This window comes from Cherax quadricarinatus, chromosome 40, assembly GCF_038502225.1.
Source record: "Cherax quadricarinatus isolate ZL_2023a chromosome 40, ASM3850222v1, whole genome shotgun sequence".
Taxonomy (NCBI): Eukaryota; Metazoa; Arthropoda; class Malacostraca; order Decapoda; family Parastacidae; genus Cherax; species Cherax quadricarinatus.
In genome coordinates, this window is record NC_091331.1 from 28460736 (window position 1) to 28483598 (window position 22863).

Here is a 22863-nt window from a genome sequence, read left to right on the forward strand (position 1 = left end):
TGACTTTCTTGGGTTATCCTGGGTGGCTAACCCTCCGGGGTTAAAAATCCGAACGAAATCTTATCTTATCTTATCTTATCTTATCTTACAGTACTACTATCACTGACGCAGATCTATCATTTACACAGATCTACTATCATTTACATAGTTCTGCTATAATTTACACATTGTTTGAATTTTTTTGATATATTTAGGAGCATAATTCTGAAGTATTTTAGGCGTGATGAAGAACTGAAAATGAGGAATTTCATTGTGAACGCTGAGTGTCTGGTGTAGTTACTGTGGTGTGAATGTTAGAGTACAATGAGTGTCTTACGGCAGAGAGTGACTAAGATGAGTACCTCTCACACAGGAGAGTGAATGAGTAAGCTAGATATCTCTCACGCACAGGAGAGTGAGTTATATGTGTCTCACACCCAGGAGAATGAGTAACCAAGATGAGTATCTCCCACACAGGAGCGTGAGTGATGGCGCCACAGCAGCAAGGAACACTCAGCTCACCTGGTGGATCACCCACAGCGCCACCGCTTCCCTCCACCTCCTCCACCTTCACAGGTCTGTGTTCTCATTCTTTCCTACAATTATTCTCATTATATTTTATTATAGCCAGGCTGGAGTGTGAGAGGCTGTGTCTGACTAAGCTTGTCTGTCCTCTTGTATATTGTTCGTTCCCTGTCATGTCATGATGTGTCATGTCACCAGTGTACATCATGCAAGGTCTGACCACCGTACTCATGCTACTGTATGATTCATCACTGCGACCTGTGTACATCATGCGAGATCTGACCACCGTACTCATGCTACTGTATGATTCATCACTGTGACCTGTGTACATCATGCGAGATCTGACCACCGTACTCATGCTACTGTATGATTCATCACTGCGACCTGTGTACATCATGCGAGGTCTAACTACCCTACTCATGCTTCTCTACAGGTACAAGTGACTTCAATCCTGCTCTGGGGTATTAACATACCCCTACCGTGGTATGGTTTGTTTCACTCTGTGATGCTTGAAGATGTCTTCAGTACACATGAGTCTGCCGTCGGTGGCTTCTTGTATTACCACAACAATGCAATAAATTATCGTGATGGTTGGACAGTTGAACATACACAAGTAACTTATACTTACCAGACCAAACTTATGACAACGTTTTGTTGTGTCGTGCATTATTGACAGGTCACAACTGAACAAGAAATTCAAAAGAAGACAAGGAAACAGATCTTCTCTGCTATTTTCTTGCTCAGTTGTGACCTAAAAATAGTGCAAAGAAGGTCCCTAAATTCGTCCACCAACCTTTGCAATTTCTCTACAGAATCTCCCAAAAGAATTAAGCCATCGGCAAAAAATAATTGTGACAACTCCCACTGTGTATCAGATGTGTCGTCCTTTATCCCACACCTCTCCCCAACACCCTAGAGTTCACTTCTTTTACAACTCATCTGTAAATATATTAATCTTAGTGACATTACACATCCATGTCTAAGGTCTAATTTGAATGGAAAATAATCCCCCTCTTTCCTACATACCCTGACCTGAGCCTCACTATCTGCATACAAACTCTTATCTGTGTTTATCAACCTTCCACCTATTCCATACAGTTGCAGTATCTGTTACAATGCTTCTCTATTCACTGTATCATATACCTTCTCTAATTCCATAAATGCAACAAAGAAGTTCCTTGTCTTAATCTAAGAATTGTTTACTTATGTATTATAATGTAAACACATGGTCTCTATATCCCTACCTTTCCTAAAAACCTCTTGTTCCTCTGAAAACCTTCTCTTTATCTTGTCCTTAATTCTTTCAATAACTCTACCATACACTTAACCTGGTATACTCAACAGATTTATTCTCTTATAATTCTTACTCGCTCTTTTATCCCCCTTTTCCTTTAGGCAAACTATGCACGTTCTCTGCTACTCCTTTATTACCCTTCCCCCCTTCCATGCATATACTGAACAAATACACCAACCACTCCAAAACTACTTCTTCACCTGCCCTAATCATTTTTGTCTTGATTCCACCTATCCAATCTGCTTTACCCTCCTTTCAGTCTACCCACAGTCTCATACACTTCTCCACACTTACACCTGGCTCTTCCTCACTCCTACTAGATGTTATACCTCCCTGGCTCATGCATGAAATCACTACTTTCCTTTCTTCATCAACATTAAACAACTCCTCATTATATTCCCTTTACCTTGCCAACTCCTCATTATATTCCCTTCATCTTGCCAGTTCTGCCATCTCCCCATCTAGCTTCTTACTGCCGGCATTTTAGTTGCATTTTATAACACGCATGGCTGACGGAAGAGGAATTCTTCTCCACTCGCCCATGGAGATGATGTGATGTAGCTCAGCTAGACTTGTGAGGTCTCTGGGGAGACCTAATTTAACCAATTATATGGTCACACCTTGCCTTGGCAAACGTCTGTCAGCCACGCCTTTTCGGCTTAAGACTGAGGTCTTTTGTTCTGGACGGCGTCAAACCTCGGCGTCAGATCAACACCACGTGCGCACACCTCATTGTGGGGGGGGGGGGGGTGCTTGGAATATCATATAAGCCCAGGGAACAGCTGAGCAAGGGGGTTGTTGGTGACAGGTCCGGGGAGCGAGAGCTCTGGACAGCCGCGTGTGTAGTGGACCACGCATTGGGAATCTCGGGTCAGCTGGTCGGTGAATTAAGAGTGAGTACTAGTCCGTGTTACTGATAACATCTACCCTTCCCCCTGGTAATAAGTCTCATTGGTCAATTGTTATATTATGTAAATGTCCATCAGTATATGTAGTATTCTAGCCCTTTTATGTTATTAAGTAAACTATAGCCATAGTTCCCATTTTTATTTGTACCTCCATATGCTATTCCCTATCCTGTTAAGCACTGGGATACACAGGAGACGTGCTCACTCGCTGGGATGCCTCAGGCAGAGTGGGTAAAGGTCTCATAATAAAAAGAAACGATACAAGGACAAAAGCTATTAAAAGCTTAGAAGGAAACTTAGATGAGTGTGCATACACATCCACATAGACATACTACTGCATGTACGGTGTGAATTAGGTTTAAACAGAAGTGTAAGCAACAGAAGTTCAGAGGTTATATTACAGCTTTATACATCATTAGTAAGGCCTCACCTAGATTATGCAGCTCAGTTCTGGTCTCCATATTACAGAATGGACATAAATTCGTTAGAAAACATTCAGCGTAGAATGACTAAATTAATACATAGCATTAGAAATCTTCCTTATGAAGAAAGATTAAAGTCCCTTAAATTACATTCACTTGTAAGACGAAGAATGAGAGGAGACATGATCGAAGTGTATAAGTGGAAGATGGGTATTAATAAAGGGGATATTAGTAAGGTCTTGAGGATATCTCTCCAAGAGAGAACCCGCAATAATGGATTAAAATTAGACAAGTTTAGATTTAGAAAATATATAGGAAAGTATTGGTTTGAAAATAGGGTAGTTGATGAGTGGAACAGTCTGCCTAGTAGGGTTATTGAGGCTAAGACCTTGGGTAGTTTCAAATTTAGGTTGGATAAATACATGAGTGAGAGGGGTTGGATCTGAGTGGGACTTGCACATAAGTTAATAGAATTATCAAAGCGTATTGCTTGGGTAGAATTGAAAATTGGGTTGGGCAAATATTCTGTTAGTGGGATGTATTGCGAAGGAATTGCCTAGTATGGGCCAACAGGCCTGCTGCAGTGTTCCTCCTTTCTCATGTTCTTATATTTATGAGACAAAAAGAAGAGACACCAGCAATCCTGCCATAGTGTAAAACAATTGCAGGCTTCCGTTTTCCTACTTGTGTGGCAGTGCGGTAGTACCTCCCTGGGTGGTTGCTCTCTAACAACCAACTACCATATACCCCAGGGCAGATACACCATATGTCCATGACCATATATCTAAGGCTGTTAAAATAAGAGAAAATACTTGAGTAGTTGTGATGGACCGATAAATGTCTGAGTTACACACAGGGTAGTAGTGACGTCATGCACTAGGAAGACTGTACTCACCTAATTGTGGTTGCAGGGGTCGAGTCACAGCTGTGTCAGTGTTATCAATAAACTTGTAACTTATCTTAAATATAATGTTTATATTCATTCATCTCCAGAACATTAAAAAATATACTGAATATTACATTATCTCAATGTTACCATGATCATGGTAGTGCAATGTTACCATGACCATGGTATTGCAATGTTACCATGATCATGGTAGTGCAATGTTACCATGACCATGGTAGTGCAATGTTACCATGACCATGGTAGTGCAATGTTACCATGACCATGGTAGTGCAATGTTACCATGACCAAGGTAGTGCAATGTTACCATGACCATGGTAGTGCAATGTTACCATGACCATGGTAGTGCAATGTTACCATGACCATGGTAGTGCAATGTTACCATGACCATGGTAGTGCAATGTTACCATGACCATGGTAGTGCAATGTTACCATGACCATGGTAGTGCAATGTTACCATGACCATGGTAGTGCAATGTTACCATGACCATGGTAGTGCAATGTTACCATGACCATGGTAGTGCAATGTTACCATGACCATGGTAGTGCAATGTTACCATGACCATGGTAGTGCAATGTTACCATGACCATGGTAGTGCAATGTTACCATGACCATGGTAGTGCAATGTTACCATGACCTTGGTAGTGCAATGTTACCATGACCATGGTAGTGCAATGTTACCATGACCATGGTAGTGCAATGTTACCATGACCATGGTAGTGCAATGTTACCATGACCATGGTAGTGCAATGTTACCATGACCATGGTAGTGCAATGTTACCATGACCATGGTAGTGCAATGTTACCATGACCATGGTAGTGCTGTGGTGGAGGATATAGTGTGTAAAGAAGCCAGTGTGTGTGCTGTGGTATTTTACCAATAAAGAAACTCCATCCATATATTGTACCTTAGTACAACCATGACCAGCACGGTCATCATGGTCTCTCATGTCTACTGTCATGACCAGCATGGCCATCATGGTTTCTCATGTCTACTGTCATGACCAGCATGGCCATCAGTGTTTCTCATGTCTACTGCCATGACCAGCATGGCCATCATGGTCCTCTCATGTCTACTGTCATGACCAGCACGGTCATCATGGTCCTCTCATGTCTACTGTCATGACCAGCACGGTCATCATGGTCCTCTCATGTCTACTGTCATGGCCAGCATGGTCATCATGGTCCTCTCATGTCTACTGTCATGACCAGCACGGTCATCATGGTCCTCTCATGTCTACTGTCATGACCAGCACGGTCATCATGGTCCTCTCATGTCTACTGTCATGACCAGCATGGTCATCATGGTCTCTCATGTCTACTGTCATGACTAGCACGGTCATCATGGTCCTCTCATGTCTACTGTCATGACCAGCACGGTCATCATGGTCCTCTCATGTCTACTGTCATGACCAGCATGGTCATCATGGCCCTCTTATGTCTACTGTCATGACCAGCACGGTCATCATGGTCCTCTCATGTCTACTGTCATGACCAGCACGGTCATCATGGTCCTCTCATGTCTACTGTCATGACCAGCACGGTCATCATGGTCCTCTCATGTCTACTGTCATGACCAGCACGGTCATCATGGTCCTCTCATGTCTACTGTCATGACCAGCACGGTCATCATGGTCCTCTCATGTCTACTGTCATGACCAGCACGGTCATCATGGTCCTCTCATGTCTACTGTCATAACCAGCACGGTCATCATGGCCCTCTCATGTCTACTGTCATGACCAGCACGGTCATCATGGTCCTCTCATGTCTACTGTCATGACCAGCACGGTCATCATGGTCCTCTCATGTCTACTGTCATGACCAGCACGGTCATCATGGTCCTCTCATGTCTACTGTCATGACCAGCACGGTCATCATGGTCCTCTCATGTCTACTGTCATAACCAGCATGGTCATCATGGTCCTCTCATGTCTACTGTCATAACCAGCACGGTCATCATGGTCCTCTCATGTCTACTGTCATGACCAGCATGGTCATCATGGTCCTCTCATGTCTACGGTCATGACCAGCACGGTCATCATGGTCCTCCCATGTCTACTGTCATGACCAGCACGGTCATCATGGTCCTCTCATGTCTACTGTCATGACCAGCACGGTCATCATGGTCCTCTTATGTCTACTGTCATGACCAGCATGATCATCATGGTCTCTCATGTCTACTGTCATGACCAGCATGATCATCATGGTCCTCTCATGTCTACTGTCATGACCAGCACGGTCATCATGGTCTCTTATTTCTACTGTCATGACCAGCATGATCATCATGGTCCTCTCATGTCTACTGTCATGACCAGCACGGTCATCATGGTCCTCTCATGTCTACTGTCATGACCAGCACGGTCATCATGGTCCTCTCATGTCTACTGTCATGGCCAGCATGGTCATCATGGTCCTCTCATGTCTACTGTCATGACCAGCACGGTCATCATGATCCTCTCATGTCTACTGTCATGACCAGCATGGTCATCATGGTCCTCTCATGTCTACTGTCATGACCAGCACGGTCATCATGGTCCTCTCATGTCTACTGTCATGACCAGCACGGTCATCATGGTCCTCTCATGTCTACTGTCATGACCAGCATGGTCATCATGGTCCTCTCATGTCTACTGTCATGACCAGCACGGTCATCATGGTCCTCTCATGTCTACTGTCATGACCAGCACGGTCATCATGGTCCTCTCATGTCTACTGTCATGACCAGCACGGTCATCATGGTCCTCTCATGTCTACTGTCATGACCAGCATGGTCATCTTGGTCCTCTCATGTCTACTGTCATGACCAGCATGGTCATCATGGTCCTCTCATGTCTACTGTCATGTTCAGCATGGTCATCATGGCCCTCTCATATCTACTGTCATGACCAGCATGGTCATCATGGTCCTCTCATGTCTACTGTCATGATTAACACGGCCATCATGGTCCTCTCATGTCTACTGTCATGATCAGCATGGTCATCATGGCCCTCTCATGTCTACTGTCATGACTAGCATGGTCATCATGGCCCTCTCATGTCTACTGTCATGACCAGCATGGTCATCATGGTCCTCTCATGTCTACTGTCATGACCAGCATGGTCATCTTGGTCCTCTCATGTCTACTGTCATGACCAGCATGGTCATCATGGTCCTCTCATGTCTACTGTCATGTTCAGCATGGTCATCATGGCCCTCTCATATCTACTGTCATGACCAGCATGGTCATCATGGTCCTCTCATGTCTACTGTCATGATTAACACGGCCATCATGGTCCTCTCATGTCTACTGTCATGATCAGCATGGTCATCATGGCCCTCTCATGTCTACTGTCATGACTAGCATGGTCATCATGGCCCTCTCATGTCTACTGTCATGACCAGCATGGTCATCATGGCCCTCTCATGTCTACTATCATCACCAGCATGGTCATCATGGCCCTCTCATGTCTACTGTCATGACCGGCATGGTCATCATGGCCCTCTCATGTCTACTGTCATGACCAGCATGGTCATCATGGCCCTCTCATGTCTACTATCATCACCAGCATGGTCATCATGGCCCTCTCATGTCTACTGTCATGACCGGCATGGTCATCATGGCCCTCTCATGTCTACTGTCATGACCAACATGGTCATCATGGCCCTCTCATGTCTACTGTCATGATCAGCATGGTCATCATGGCCCTCTCATGTCTACTGTCATGACTAGCATGGTCATCATGGCCCTCTCATGTCTACTGTCATGACCAGCATGGTCATCATGGCCCTCTCATGTCTGCTATCATCACCAGCATGGTCATCATGGCCCTCTCATGTCTACTGTCATGACCGGCATGGTCATCATGGCCCTCTCATGTCTACTGTCATGACCAGCATGGTCATCATGGCCCTCTCATGTCTACTGTCATGACCAGCATGGTCATCATGGCCCTCTCATCGAATCGACAAGGTGGACATGTTCCAGAGATGGGACACAGCGACAAGGGGTCACAATTGGAAGTTGAAGGCTCATATGAGTCACAGAGATATTAGGAAGTGTTTCTTAAGTCACAGAGTTGTCATGAAGTGGAAGTCTGGAAAGTGAAGATGTGGAGAGAGGATCCATACATAGCTTTAGGAAGAGGTATGATAAAACTCCCGGAGCAGGGAGTGAGTAACCTAGTAGGGACCAGTGAAGAGGCGGGGGCCAGGAGCTATGACTCGGCCCCTGCAACCAGAGTTAGGTGAGTACACACACACACACACACACACACACACACACACACACACACACACACACACGCATTTCTACTTGTCCTTTGCTTCTGATATTTCCACCTGACCTTGTAAGTCACCTCACACATCATGTACTGGTGTAACTGTTATCGATATTGTTATGGTACCGCCCATGATACCGTTCCCTCCCTCCCCTCCCTCCCTCCCTCCCTCCCTCCCTCCCTCCCTCCCTCCCTCCCTCCCTCCTACAAATTTCCCTCAGAATTATTTCTAACGGCATTTAAGGGACAAGAGCTTGATCTATCTTTTTTTTTCTTGTTGATGTGGGAAGGTAGCTATTAAAACCTGCAGGTGATGTTGTAAACAGTGATGTGTGTTAACTACCTCAATAAGGTGTTACCTTCCTATTGTAATCAAGACAGCCTCGTGGTACAGCAATTGTAATCAACACAGCCACGTGGTACAGTTATTGTAATCAACACAGCCTCGTGGTACAGCAATTGTAATCAACACAGCCACGTGGTACAGTTATTGTAATCAACACAGCCTCGTGGTACAGCAATTGTAATCAACACAGCCTCGTGGTACAGTTATTGTAATCAACACAGCCTCGTGGTACAGCAATTGTAATCAACACAGCCACGTGGTACAGTTATTGTAATCAACACAGCCTCGTGGTACAGCAATTGTAATCAACACAGCCTCGTGGTACAATTATTGTAATCAACACAGCCTCGTGGTACAGTTATTGTAATCAACACAGCCTCGTGGTACAGTTATTGTAATCAACACAGCCTCGTTGTATAGCTATTGTAATCAACACAGCCTCGTGGTACAATTATTGTAATTAACACAGCCTCGTTGTGTAGCTATTGTAATCAACACAGCCTCTTGGTACAGTTATTGTAATCAGCACAGCCTGGTAGTATAGCTATTGCAATCCATACAGCCTCGTGGTACAATTATTGCAATTAACACAGCCTCGTGGTACAGATATTGTAATCAACACAGCCTCGTGGTAGTTACTGTAATCAACACAGCCTCGTGATACAGTTATTGTAATTAACACAGCCTCGTGGTATAGCTATTGTAATCAACACAGCCTCTTGGTACAGCTAGTGTAATCAATACAGCCTCGTGGTACAGTTATTGTAATCAACACAGCCTCGTGGTACAGTTATTGTAATCAACACAGCCTCGTGGTACAGTTATTGTAATCAACACAGCCTCGTTGTATAGCTATTGTAATCAACACAGCCTCTTGGTACAGTTATTGTAATCAACACAACCTCGTTGTATAGCTATTGTAATCAACACAGCCTCTTGGTACAACGCAGGATTCACACATACGGAGTTCCATGTTCGCTTCCCATCCATTCATGCTCTGGACAGCAATACATTTGCTGCTGTGGTACAAATGTGTGTTTCCGACTAATTCCAGAATGATGATTTCGAAGCTCCAGCGAGAATTAACCCGACACGAAAAAATATTTAGCTACAGAAAAATTTAGTCTTTATTGACTAAGTTTTCGCTCAATAAAGGATCGAATTATACTCCATTTGTGTCTTTTTTTTTCTATCGTGTCGGTATTTTATACCATTTATCTCCATCAAGTCAGTCATATCATCAGTTTGGTGGTGTTGTATTAAATATTGCCTGAGGAAATACATACTTGTCATACATTTTTTCAAAATTCTCACATATTTTGAGAACTTCTGGTGAGCTGGTGATACTTGACCAGCTTCCTCATACGTCAGTTTCGCGATTGTGCAATATGATTGATTTTTTTTTTATTAAACAACGTCTGAAATTTATAGTTTTTTCTGTAATTTTAACTTCCGATATTCTAACTGCAAGTTTACTTCAGGTTTTGAGTGAACTTACTTGAGTTAGGTCAGAACACACACAGCACGTTTACCTCAGTAGAAGATGGATAATATTCAGTAATGTTAGAGGTGTTATCCAGTGTTGATGTGTATACCACTATATGTTGTGCAACAAAAGTATACAATACCGACAAGATGAAAGTTAAGACACATGTGCAACATCTGGTTATCTTTATTGTAGACGTTTCGCCATCGAGTGGCTTTATCAATACAGATGTGTATACCCATAGGTGTTGTGGAAAATACTGTATATATTTTCCAGAAATTCAGTATTTGTATGTAAATAGATGGCCATACTGTATTTAATAATATTTATGTCATAGAAAACGGAAAGCCTGCGTCTGCGCAGACGAGACTCGCCATCTTGGTTTTGAATTGGATACAACGTTGGTGTAATGGGAAGAATTTTTCGTGTTCTAGAGGTTAAAATTGTGTTGACACCTCTCAAATAGGAGGCGAAATTGGTGGATGTGCATTCCTGCATAACTTGAGATATCAGACGACTGGACAAGACAGCTCCAGGAACCTCAGATAAGCTCTCTAGATTTGTGTAATTCTGGCCAGCATTATTTTCATAGATTTAGTTAGTGAGGTTTTCTGAGTATGATACACATTAATCTCCAGTCAAATTGGTGAGTGATATTAAGATATATTTTCCTTCTGTTATGTAATTGTGTATATATATAACCATTTATTATTTTTAATATACAGTCCACAAATTTATATATTTACCAGTATTCCTGGTGTATGTATATTTCATTTAATTAATAGGTCCAGAGCAACTTGTGGATATGACAGTGGTAGGTATCAAAGGGGGACATTTTTTGCGACCTAGGTGTCCCAAATTCCTACTTGTCTATGTAACATTGATAAATAATAATTATCTTTGTTATCATTAACTGTCATGTACATAATTAGTTACATTCAGATAAATGCAATTTTCCACAGGTGTTATCTAGTGTTGATGTGTATACCACTAGGCATACTGTGCACTGGTATTTATTTAAGGTTAAGACAACAGCATATTTGGACTTCTGGTCACCTCCTCTGTGGAAAAAGTGACCCTCAGGTTGGTGCCTAGCGGCTCACACGGACATCTGGGGAACTTTGTGTGGTGTGAATATCACAGGGTTAACACTGTGACTAGAAGTAGCTATTACCCCCACTATCACTACCACCACTACCACTATCACTACCACCACTACCACTACCACCACTACCACTACCACCACTATCACTACCACCACTACCACCACTACCACCACTACCACCACTACCACTATCACTACCACCACTACCACTACCACCACTACCACTACCACCACTACCACTACCACCACTACCACTATCACTACCCCCACCCCCACTAGCACTACCCCCACCTCCACTAGCACTAGTATCTCCCCCAACAACACAGGCTTCACTGAGACGTAAGGTGTTCAGTACTCTATCCACAAGACTCAACATTACGAGACTGTAGGCGGAATCTGGACATCTGGACACACACGTACCTGTCCCGTGGAGACCTGCTTGTAGGTGCTCCTTCCTGTGCAGCGTGTGGTGTGCAGCAGCTGGCTCTGCTCGCTGCTTTGCCTATACCAAGCATCTGTTATAATCACTAATGTGCTTGCCCAGATCTTAATGAACTTGAGGCTCTGAGTTTAACGTCTCTTAGTTGACCTTCCTGACTCATACTATGTATTATGGTCCATTGAAACGTTGTTCTTTTTATTTTGTCTGTGTTTATTTAAACGGTGTTCCCTTAGGTGGGTGGGTATGTGGGTGGGTGGGTATGTGGGTGGGTGGTATACTTATAGCTTGTGACTGAGAGGTTAGTATGCGTGGCAGTGGGAAATTTTTTCTTCCTTAGAGCGCTAATTAGCCTTGTGTTAGAAGCCCTCTGTTTATTTTTGACCATCACCACCACCACTAATCACTATCACCACCATTACCGCCAACCACTTCCACCACTACCACCACCACCACTACTCACTATCACCACCATTACCGCCAACCACTTCCACCACTACCACCACCACCACTACTCACTATCACCACCATTACCGCCAACCACTTCCACCACTACCACCACCACCACTACTCACTATCACCACCATTACCGCCAACCACTTCCACCACTACCACCACCACCACTACTCACTATCACCACCATTACCGCCAACCACTTCCACCACTACCACCACCACCCACCATCACCACCACCACTACTCACTATCACCACCATTACCGCCAACCACTTCCACCACTACCACCACCACCCACCATCACCACCACCACTACTCACTATCACCACCATTACCGCCAACCACTTCCACCACTACCACCATCACCCATCATCACCACACCAACCACCACCACCCACCACCAACACTACCACCCACCATCACCACTACCCACCATCACCACGCCAACCACCTCCACCACCACCCACCATCATCACCACCACCATCCACCATCATCACCACCACCAACATCACCGCCACCAACATCACCACCACCATCGCGCCAACCACCTCCACCACCACCCACCATCATCAGCACCACCAGTATCACCACCATTACGTCAACCACCACCACACCAACCATCATCACCACGCTAACCACCACCACCACTCACTATCACCACGCCTACCACCAACACCCACAATCATTACGCCAAGCACTTCCACCACCATCGCCACAACAACCCACCATCACCACGCCAGTCACCACCACCACCACCCACCATCACCACTACCACCACCCATCTTCACTACCCCATCCACCACCAGCACCCATCATCACCACGAAAACCAACACCACCCACCATCACCACCATCCATCATCATTACGCCAACCATCACCATCACCACCCATCATCGCCACGCCAACCACCACCATCACCACCCATCATCGCCACGCCAACCACCATCATCACCACCACCACCATCATCAACACACTAACCACCACCATCACCACTATTATCACCACACCAACCACCACCATCACCACCCATCATCGCCACGCCAATCACCACCATCACCCCCACCATCATCACCACGTCAACCACCACCATCAGCACCACCATCATCACCACACCAACCACCACCATCACCACCACCATCATCACCACGCCAACCACCACCATCACCACCACCATCATACCACGCCAACCACCACCACCACGCATCATCACCACGGCAACCACCACTATCATCACCACGCCCACCACCACCACCATCATCACCACACCAACCACCACCATCATTACCACGCCAACCACCACCATCACCACCACTATCATCACCACACCAACCACCATCATCATCACGCCAACCACCACCATCACCACCACTATCATCACCAGGCCAATCACCACCATCATCACCACGCCAACCACCACCATCATCACCACACCAACCACCACCATCATTACCACGCCAACCACCACCATCACCACCACTATCATCACCACACCAATCACCATCATCATCACGCCAACCACCACCATCACCACCACCATCATACCACGCCAACCACCACCACCACCACCACCACGCATCATCACCACGGCAACCACCACCATCATCACCACGCCCACCACCACCACCATCATCATCACACCAACCACCACTATCATTACCACGCCAACCACCACCATCACCACCACTATCATCACCAGGCCAATCACCACCATCATCACCACGCCAACCACCACCATCATCACCACACCAACCACCACCATCACCACCATCATCACCACGCCAACCACCACCATCACCATCACCACCATCATCACCACGCCAACAACCACAATCACCACCCATCATCACCACGCCAACCACCACCATAATCATCACCACACCAACCACCACCTTCACCACGCCAACCACCACCATCACCACCACCACCATCACCATGCCAAGCACCACCACCACCATCACCATCATCACCACGCCAACCACCACCATCATCACCACGCCAACCACCACCATCACCACCACCACCATCATCACCACGCCAACCACCACCATCACCACCACCACCATCATCACCACGCCAACCACCACCATCACCACAACCACCATCATCACCACGCCAACCACCACCACCACCACCATCATCACCACGCCAACCACCACCATCACCACCACCACCATCATCACCACGCCAACCACCATCATCATCACCACGCCAACCACCACCATCATCACCACGCCAACCACCACCACCATCATCACCACGCCAACCACCACCACCACCATCATCACCACGCCAACCACCACCACCACCACCATCATCACCACGCCAACCACCACCACCATCATCACCACGCCAACCACCACCACCACCATCATCACCACGCCAACCACCACCACCACCACCATCATAACCACGCCAACCACCACCACCACCACCATCATCACCACGCCAACCACCACCACCACCATCATCACGCCAACCACCACCACCACCACCATCATCATCACCACGCCAACCACCACCACCATCATCACGCCAACCACCACAACCATCATCACCACGCCAACCATCACCACCACCATCATCACCACGCCAACCACCACCACCACCACCATTATCACCACGCCAACCACCACCATCACCACCACCACCATCATCACCACGCCAACCACCACCATCATCACCACGCCAACCACCACCATCATCACCACGCCAACCACCACCACCACCATCATCACCACGCCAACCACCACCACCACCATCATCACGCCAACCACCACCACCACCACCATCATCACCACGCCAACCACCACCACCATCATCACCACGCCAACCACCACCACCATCATCACCACGCCAACCATCACCACCACCATCATCACCACGCCAACCACCACCACCACCACCATTATCACCACGCCAACCACCACCATCACCACCACCACCATCATCACCACGCCAACCACCACCATCATCACCACGACAACCACCACCACCATCATCACCACGCCAACCACCACCACCATCATCACCACGCCAACCACCACCACCACCATCATCACCACGCCAACCACCACCACCACCACCACCATCACCACGCCAACCACCACCACCACCATCATCACCACGCCAACCACCACCAACACCATCATCACGCCAACCACCACCACCATCATCACCACGCCAACCACCACCACCATTATCACCACGCCAACCACCACCACCACCATCATCACCACGCCAACCACCACTACCACCATCATCACCACGCCAACCACCACCACCATCATCACCACGCCACCCACCACCATCATTACCACGCCAACCACCACCACCATCATCACCACGCCAACCACCACCACCATCATCACCACGCCAACCACCACCACCACCATCATCACCACGCCAACCACCACCACCACCATCATCACGCCAACCACCACCACCACCGTCATCACAACGCCAACCACCACCACCATCATCACCACGCCAACCACCACCACCATCACCACTATTACAACCCAGGATTCCAAATGGCCTGTTACCCCGGGTGTAATGGGAGCAAATAAACACAGTAGAAAAAGTTTAGACTTATATTATCCTTCACCAATTTATAACAGCAATATGTACACTATGTACAGTGATAAGTATAGTGCACTCCACGGTAAGCAAAGCAGAAATAGAAGCCACAAGATAGCAGACCGTGCTTCAACCAGCTCTAGAATGGGAATGACAAGGGCAGACAGGAGAGCGGTACCCACATAACCTCTGCGATTGCCAAAACCATCTTCTTATTGGCTAGTTGAACGACGGGGCCCCATCATCAACTCTTAGCAACCTGGTTCGCTGGTTGGGGGAGATAGCCTGTAAATGAGGGTGTGTACATGCGCCGAATAAAGGTTACGTACTCTTTGCATGCCACACCCCCACCCCGAGAAGGCTCAGGATTAGGCTGCCACCTCCCAGTGGTAACCGTGCCGCCATGGCACAAAATAATGGGACCGCCTTTCCTCTCCACCATCCAACTCTTAGATAGAGCTCAGCTTTTCTTGTGACCAAAAGCCAAACCCTAAACTTAGAGTGAGACAGCAGTCAGACAGGCTAGCATAGGTCCAAGATACAGGCGGACGGTAGCCCGCATCCCCTCACTAAAAAAAAACCCCACACCAGGGGATAAAAAAAAAAGAGCATGAAAAGGGGTTACCACAAATAACATCCTAACCTAAATAAAATATTATACTCTAGATAAAGAGTCTGCCAACATATTTTCTTTGCCGGCAATATATTTAATGGACAGGTTATATGGTTGCAGCCTTAACGTCCAGCGCATAAGCCTTGTGTTGTGGTTCTTCATGGCTTGGAGATATACTAGAGGATTGTGATCACTGTAGACTGTGACCACCTGCGATGTCTGGCCCAATGCTGTTCCGGCCACCTCAAGGCTCGAGCTTGATTTTCGAAGCTTTCGAAAAATTGCTCTGGTTCGGCCTCATTGAAGCGGGGAACAAACTGTACTGCTTTCTGTAAACTAAAATTATTTACAGAATGCGAAAACTGCCTCCTTTCTCTTTCCCTATCAAATTCTTCCCTTGCGAATGCTTTCTGTTCCCTAGTTTGCTCAAGATTGATTTTTGCCAGCTCAAGTGCCAACGACGCTGATTCACCCTGAAGCAATTCCCATGCGTAGTATTAATACTAAAGCTATTCTCAAAGCCTTAACAAAATTCATTTCTTGTTTTGGCATTCCTAAAACTATTCAAAGTGATCAAGGTACTAACTTCACTGCCAAAGCATTTAGGGAAGTATTAACTAGGTTAGGGATAATCCACAACTTATCCACTGCCTATCATCCTCAGTCCCAAGGCGCCTTGGAAAGATTCCACCAGACATTAAAAACAATGATGAGAAGTTTTTGCATGCACTTTCCTACAGACTGGGATGAATCACTACCTTTGTTGCTGTTCTCAGTACGAGAAACGGTGCAAGAGTCTACAGGGTATAGTCCTTTTGAGCTGATCTTTGGGCACAATGTGAGAGGTCCCGGGTTCAGCTCCCGGACAGGCCCCCATATTACAACCCAGGATTCCAAATGGCCTGTTACCCCGGGTGTAATGGGAGCAAATAAACACAGTAGAAAAAGTTTAGACTTATATTATCCTTCACCAATTTATAACAGCAATATGTACACTATGTACAGTGATAAGTATAGTGCACTCCACGGTAAGCAAAGCAGAAATAGAAGCCACAAGATAGCAGACCGTGCTTCAAGCAGCTCTAGAATGGGAATGACAAGGGCAGACAGGAGAGCGGTACCCACATAACCTCTGCGATTGCCAAAACCATCTTCTTATTGGCTAGAACCTGGTCACTAGTTGAACGATGGGGCCCCATCATCAACTCTTAGCAACCTGGTTCGCTGGTTGGGGGAGATAGCCTGTAAATGAGGGTGTGTACATGCGCCGAATAAAGGTTACGTACTCTTTGCATGCCACAACCACCATCATCACCACGCCAACCATCACCATCATCACCACGCCAACCACCACCATCATCACCATGCCAACCACCACCATCATCACCACGCCAACCACCACCACCACCACCACCATCATCACCACGCCAACCACCACCATCATCACCACGCCAACCACCACCACCACCACCACCATCATCACCACGCCAACCACCACCATCATCACCACGCCAACCACCACCATCATCACCACGCCAACCACCACCATCATCACCACGCCAACCACCACCATCATCACCACGCCAACCTCCTTGTTCCTGTGTTCCATCTCTGAAACATTCTGTCTCTGTCCACCTTGTCAATTCCTCTCAGTATTTTATATGTCGTTATCATAATGTCCCTGTCTCTCCTGTCCTCCAGTGTTGTCAGGTCGATTTCCCTTAACCTCTCCTCGTAGGACATACCCCTTAGCTCCGTGACTAGTCTTGTTGTAAACCTTTGCACTTTCTCTAGTTTCTTTACGTGCTTGGCTAGGTGTGGGCTCCAGACTTGTGCTACATACTCCAATATGGGCCTAACGTACAAAGTGTACAGGGTCCTGAACGACTGATTATTAAGATATCGGAATGCTGTTCCTAGGTTTGCTAGGCGCCCGTATGCTGTAGGAGTTACTTGGTTGATGTGCGCCTCAGGAGATGTGCCTGGTGTTATGCTCACCGCAAGATCTTTTCCTTGAGTGAGGTTTGTAGTCTTTGGCTCCCTAGACTGCATTCCGTCTGCGGTCTTCTTTGCCCTTCCCCAATCTTCATGACTTTGCACTTGGTGGGGTTGAACTCCAGGAGCCAATTGGTGGACCAGGCCTGCAGCCTGTCCAAATCTCTATGTAGTTCTGCCTGATCCTCGTCCGATTGAATTCTCATCAACTTCACATCATCTACAAACAGGGACACTTCGGAGTCTACTCCTTTCGTCATGTCGTTCACAAATACCAGAAACAGCACCGGTCCCAAGACTAACCCCTGTGGAACTCCACTCGTTACAGGCACCCACTTTGACACCTCCCCACGTACCATGACTCGCTATTGTCTTCCTGACATATTCTCTGATCCATTGTAGTGCCTTCCCTGTTATCTTTTCCTGGTCCTCCAGCTTTTGCACTAATCTCTTGTGTGGAACTGTGTCAAACGTCTTCTTACAATCCAAGAAAATGCAATCTACCCACCCCGCTCTCTCTTGTCTTACTGCTGTCACTCTGTCATAGAACTCCAGTAGGTTAGTGACACAGGATTTCCCGTCCCTGAAACCGTGTTGGCTGTAATTGATAAGCTCATTCCTTTCTAGGTGTTCCACTCTTCTGATAATCTTCTCCATGAGTTTGCATACTATACACGTCAGTGACGCTGGTCTGTAGTTAAATGTTTCACTTCTGTCTCCTGTTTTTTTTAAAAATTGGGACTACATTTACTGTTTTCCATACCTCAGGTAGTCACCCTGTTTCGATAGATGTGTTAAATATTGTCGTTAGGGGTACACATAGTGCCTCTGCTCCCTCTCTCAGGACCCATGGAGAGATGTTATCCGGCCCCATCGCCTTTGAGGTGTCTAGCTCACTCAGCAGCCTCTTCACCTCTTCCTCGGTCGTATGTATTGTGTGTGTGTGTGTGTGTGTGTGTGTGTGTACTCATCTAATTATGGTTCCATTGGTCGTGTGCGTGTGAGTAAATCTCACACTCGTAAAGTGGAGTGTTAATGTTGATAATTTTAAGCATACATGTAATATTAATATTTTGAAAAGTATCGGCAGTTTTATTCACCTATACCGATACCGTAATAAATGCTGATACCGATACATTGACACATTTCTAATCACTACCACCACCTACAATCCTCCTAATAATCACTACTCACACCACCTCCTGCCACACCAGTTGGAAGTCTTGTTCAACTGAACTCTGTAATAAATGCGCCTTAGGCTAGCAGCTAGCGGAACCCCAGACTAGTAAATATTCTTGACCTCGTATTCAGTAATAGTGAAGACCTGGTGCAGAACTTAATAGTCTCGAAGACTGTCAGCTCAGATCACCGCTTAACAGAAGTTCACACCAACATACTCACTGGTCATACTCAGCATAATTCAGTCATTCATGAGAGTTGGTTGATTCATGAGAGTATATTAAAAAATTAATTTTAAAGTGAACATTAACTGGGATAAAAAAAATCGTAATCTCAGTGTAATATACTGGGAAGAAACTACACTTAACGTGACCTGACTCAGTACTTTGAGTGGATGAAGTCAATAACAATAGAGATGTTCTCCAGACAGGCATCACTACGAAGAAAGAGAAGGTGCAGGTCGGAAAAGGAGAGGTGAGCCCTCTATAGGACTAAGATAATGGATCACAGAAATTCTCAAAGGCTGCAGAATTTCTAAACAACGAATTGAGATACTAATTAGAGATGAACTCACACTGAATGCATCCTTCAGGCTTCAGGAGAAAGCGAAACTACTGCTGCTATTAGCAAAACCCGGAGTCAAACAGCATTTAGTAGCTGTCCTTTAATAAGAGCAGATGGAACATACACTGACGACAATAAAGAAAGAAGTGAGTTACTTACGTCCCAGTACAACTAAGTATTTAGTGAACTACTAATCAGCCTAAAGACTGATTATCCAAATGAAGTCTTGCTGAACGAGATGCAAAATACAACGGACATTACTGACATTTCTGATATACTAACCTCACTTGATTTCGTAGAAGCGATCATTTTCATTCCCATGCACTGTCTCCAGGCCCAGACTCGTGGAACTCCATATTCATCAAGAATTGCAAGAAAGCAATGTCTTGGGCTTTAAATATTTTATGGGGAAGAAGTCTGGATATTTGAGTTATCCCACTGTCATTAAAAATCACTGATATTATCACACTCCACAAATGTGGAGGTAAAACAATTGTAAAGTCTATAGACCTCTAGCCCAGACGTCTCACATTGAACTCTTTGAAAGGGTTTTTAGATGAAAAATAGCAAACCATATGGAAACGTAGCAGTTGTACAACCCAGGAAAACATGAGTTCAGAACACGTCGCTCCTGCCTCTTGTCATACGACATAATCTTGGATGCTCTGGAAAACAAACATAACTCAGATGTTGTGTACACACACACACAAGGAATGCAAAGAAAAGAATTGGAAAAGTGGGTAACGGATATTAAATTTCCAAGGGGCTGCCACAGCTGAAAGCTTTTCTTCCCAAGATATGGTACTGGCTCCACTTTTCTTTCTCGTTCTCATATCCTATGTAGGCAGGGACATAAAAAAAACAACAGTGCTGTGTCAACTTTTGAGTAACGATACAAGAATTTATATGAGCGTGGCATCCATAGAAGACAAAGTGAGCCTCCAAGATGATATAGACCAAGTCTTCCAATGAGCCACTGACAGCAGTATGGTCAATGAAGATAATTTTCAATTACTAGAGAAAATAATAACGCGCTCAGAGATAAATTCAAGTCGTTCAGTAGAGCGGAAGTCTGATGTTAGACATCAGGAATTGATATTGTCAGATGATTTAACCGTCAAGGCGTACAACAATGTTATTACAACCGCTAGGAAAATACTAGGTTAAATGACGAGAACTTTCAAAATAAGAGAGACTTAACCAGTGATGATGTTTTTCTGGTCACTCGTCCGCTCTCGGCTGGAATACTGCTGTATAATTACTGCCTCCTTCACGGCTGGCAAAACTGCAGAACTGGAGAATGTACAGAGAACCTTCACAGGCTGTATAGCTTCAGTCGAGCACCTAGGTTACTGGGAGCACTTGAAGTCCCTCGAACTGTACTTGTAAGAAAGTCAGCGAGAAAGATACATCATAATTAACACCTTCAAGATTCCGTAGGAAATGGTCCCAAGTTTGCACCGAAATCACAGTTTACGAAAGCACAAAACTAAGCAGACTGTGCAAGATACCTCCAGTGATAAAGCAGAGGCGCGATGAGGACACAGAGAGAACTCAATAAATGTAAAGGAACCACGATTCTTGAACGTCCTTCCACCGTACATAAGAGGAATTATGCAAACTCCTAGCAGTCTTCAAGACGGAATTCAATTTCCTAAAGTCAGTTCCTAAACAACCGGGTTTTGGTGCACACGTTGGACTGCGGATGGCAGGTACCAACAGTCTGATCGAACAGGCCAGCAACCAGGAGGCCTGGTCTAGGACCGGGCAGCGGAGGCGGTGACGAACAGGTAGCCTAACCATCCTTCGCACACTATTCTCTATTAGTGTATACCTGTAGCGTCTGTTACTTACTCCTTGTTGAAGGCACTTTGTGTGTGTGTACTCACCTAATTGTGGTTGCAGGGGTCGAGACTCAGCTCCTGGCCCCGCCTCTTCACTGATCGCTACTGGATCCTCTCTCTCTCTGCTTCCTGAGCTTTGTCATACCTCTTCTTAAAACTATGTATGGTTCCTGCCTCCACTACTTCACTTGCTAGGCTATTCCACTTGCTGACAACTCTATGACTGAAGAAATACTTCCTAACGTCCCTGTGACTCGTCTGAGTCTTCAGCTTCCAGTTGTGACCCCTTGTCCCTGTGTCCCCTCTCTGGAACATCCTATCTCTGTCCACCTTGTCTATTCCCCGCAGTATCTTGTATGTCGTTATCATGTCTCCCCTGACCCTTCTGTCCTCCAGTGTCGTCAGTCCGATTTCCCTTAACCTTTCCTCGTACGACATTCCCTTGAGCTCTGGGACTAGCCTTGTTGCAAACCTTTGTACTTTCTCTAACTTCTTGACGTGCTTGACCAGGTGTGGGTTCCAGACTGGTGCTGCATACTCCAGTATGGGCCTAACATACACAGTGTACAGTGTCTTGAACGATTCCTTATTAAGGTATCGGAACGCTATTCTCAGGTTTGCCAGGCGCCCGTATGCTGCAGCGGTTATTTGGTTGATGTGTGCCTCCGGTGATGTGCTCGGTGTTATGGTCACCCCAAGGTCTTTCTCCCTGAGTGAGGTCTGTAGTCTTTGTCCATCTAGCCTATACTCTGTCTGCGGTTTTCTTTGCCCCTCCCCAATCTTCATGACTTTGCATTTGGCTGGATTGAATTCGAGAAGCCAGTTACTGGACCACATGTCCAGCCTCTCCAGGTCTCTTTGCAGTCCTGCCTCATCCTCGTCCGATTTAATTCTTCTCATCAACTTCACGTCATCTGCGAACAGGGACACTTCAGAGTCTATTCCTTCCATCATGTCGTTCACATATAT

The 22863-nt window shown here is 46.0% G+C and overlaps 1 protein-coding gene across 1 annotated transcript in view; it reads left to right on the forward strand.

Moving 5' to 3' along the window:
- The window catches only part of LOC128687131 (uncharacterized), a 284886-nt gene that overhangs the window by 22148 nt on the left and 239875 nt on the right, over positions 1–22863 (forward strand). Inside the window, exon 2 of the mRNA XM_070092803.1 lies at positions 457–555. Coding sequence (XP_069948904.1) covers positions 468–555 — 88 coding nt within the window. The 5' untranslated portion in view covers positions 457–467. The remainder of the gene's footprint in view (positions 1–456; positions 556–22863) is intronic.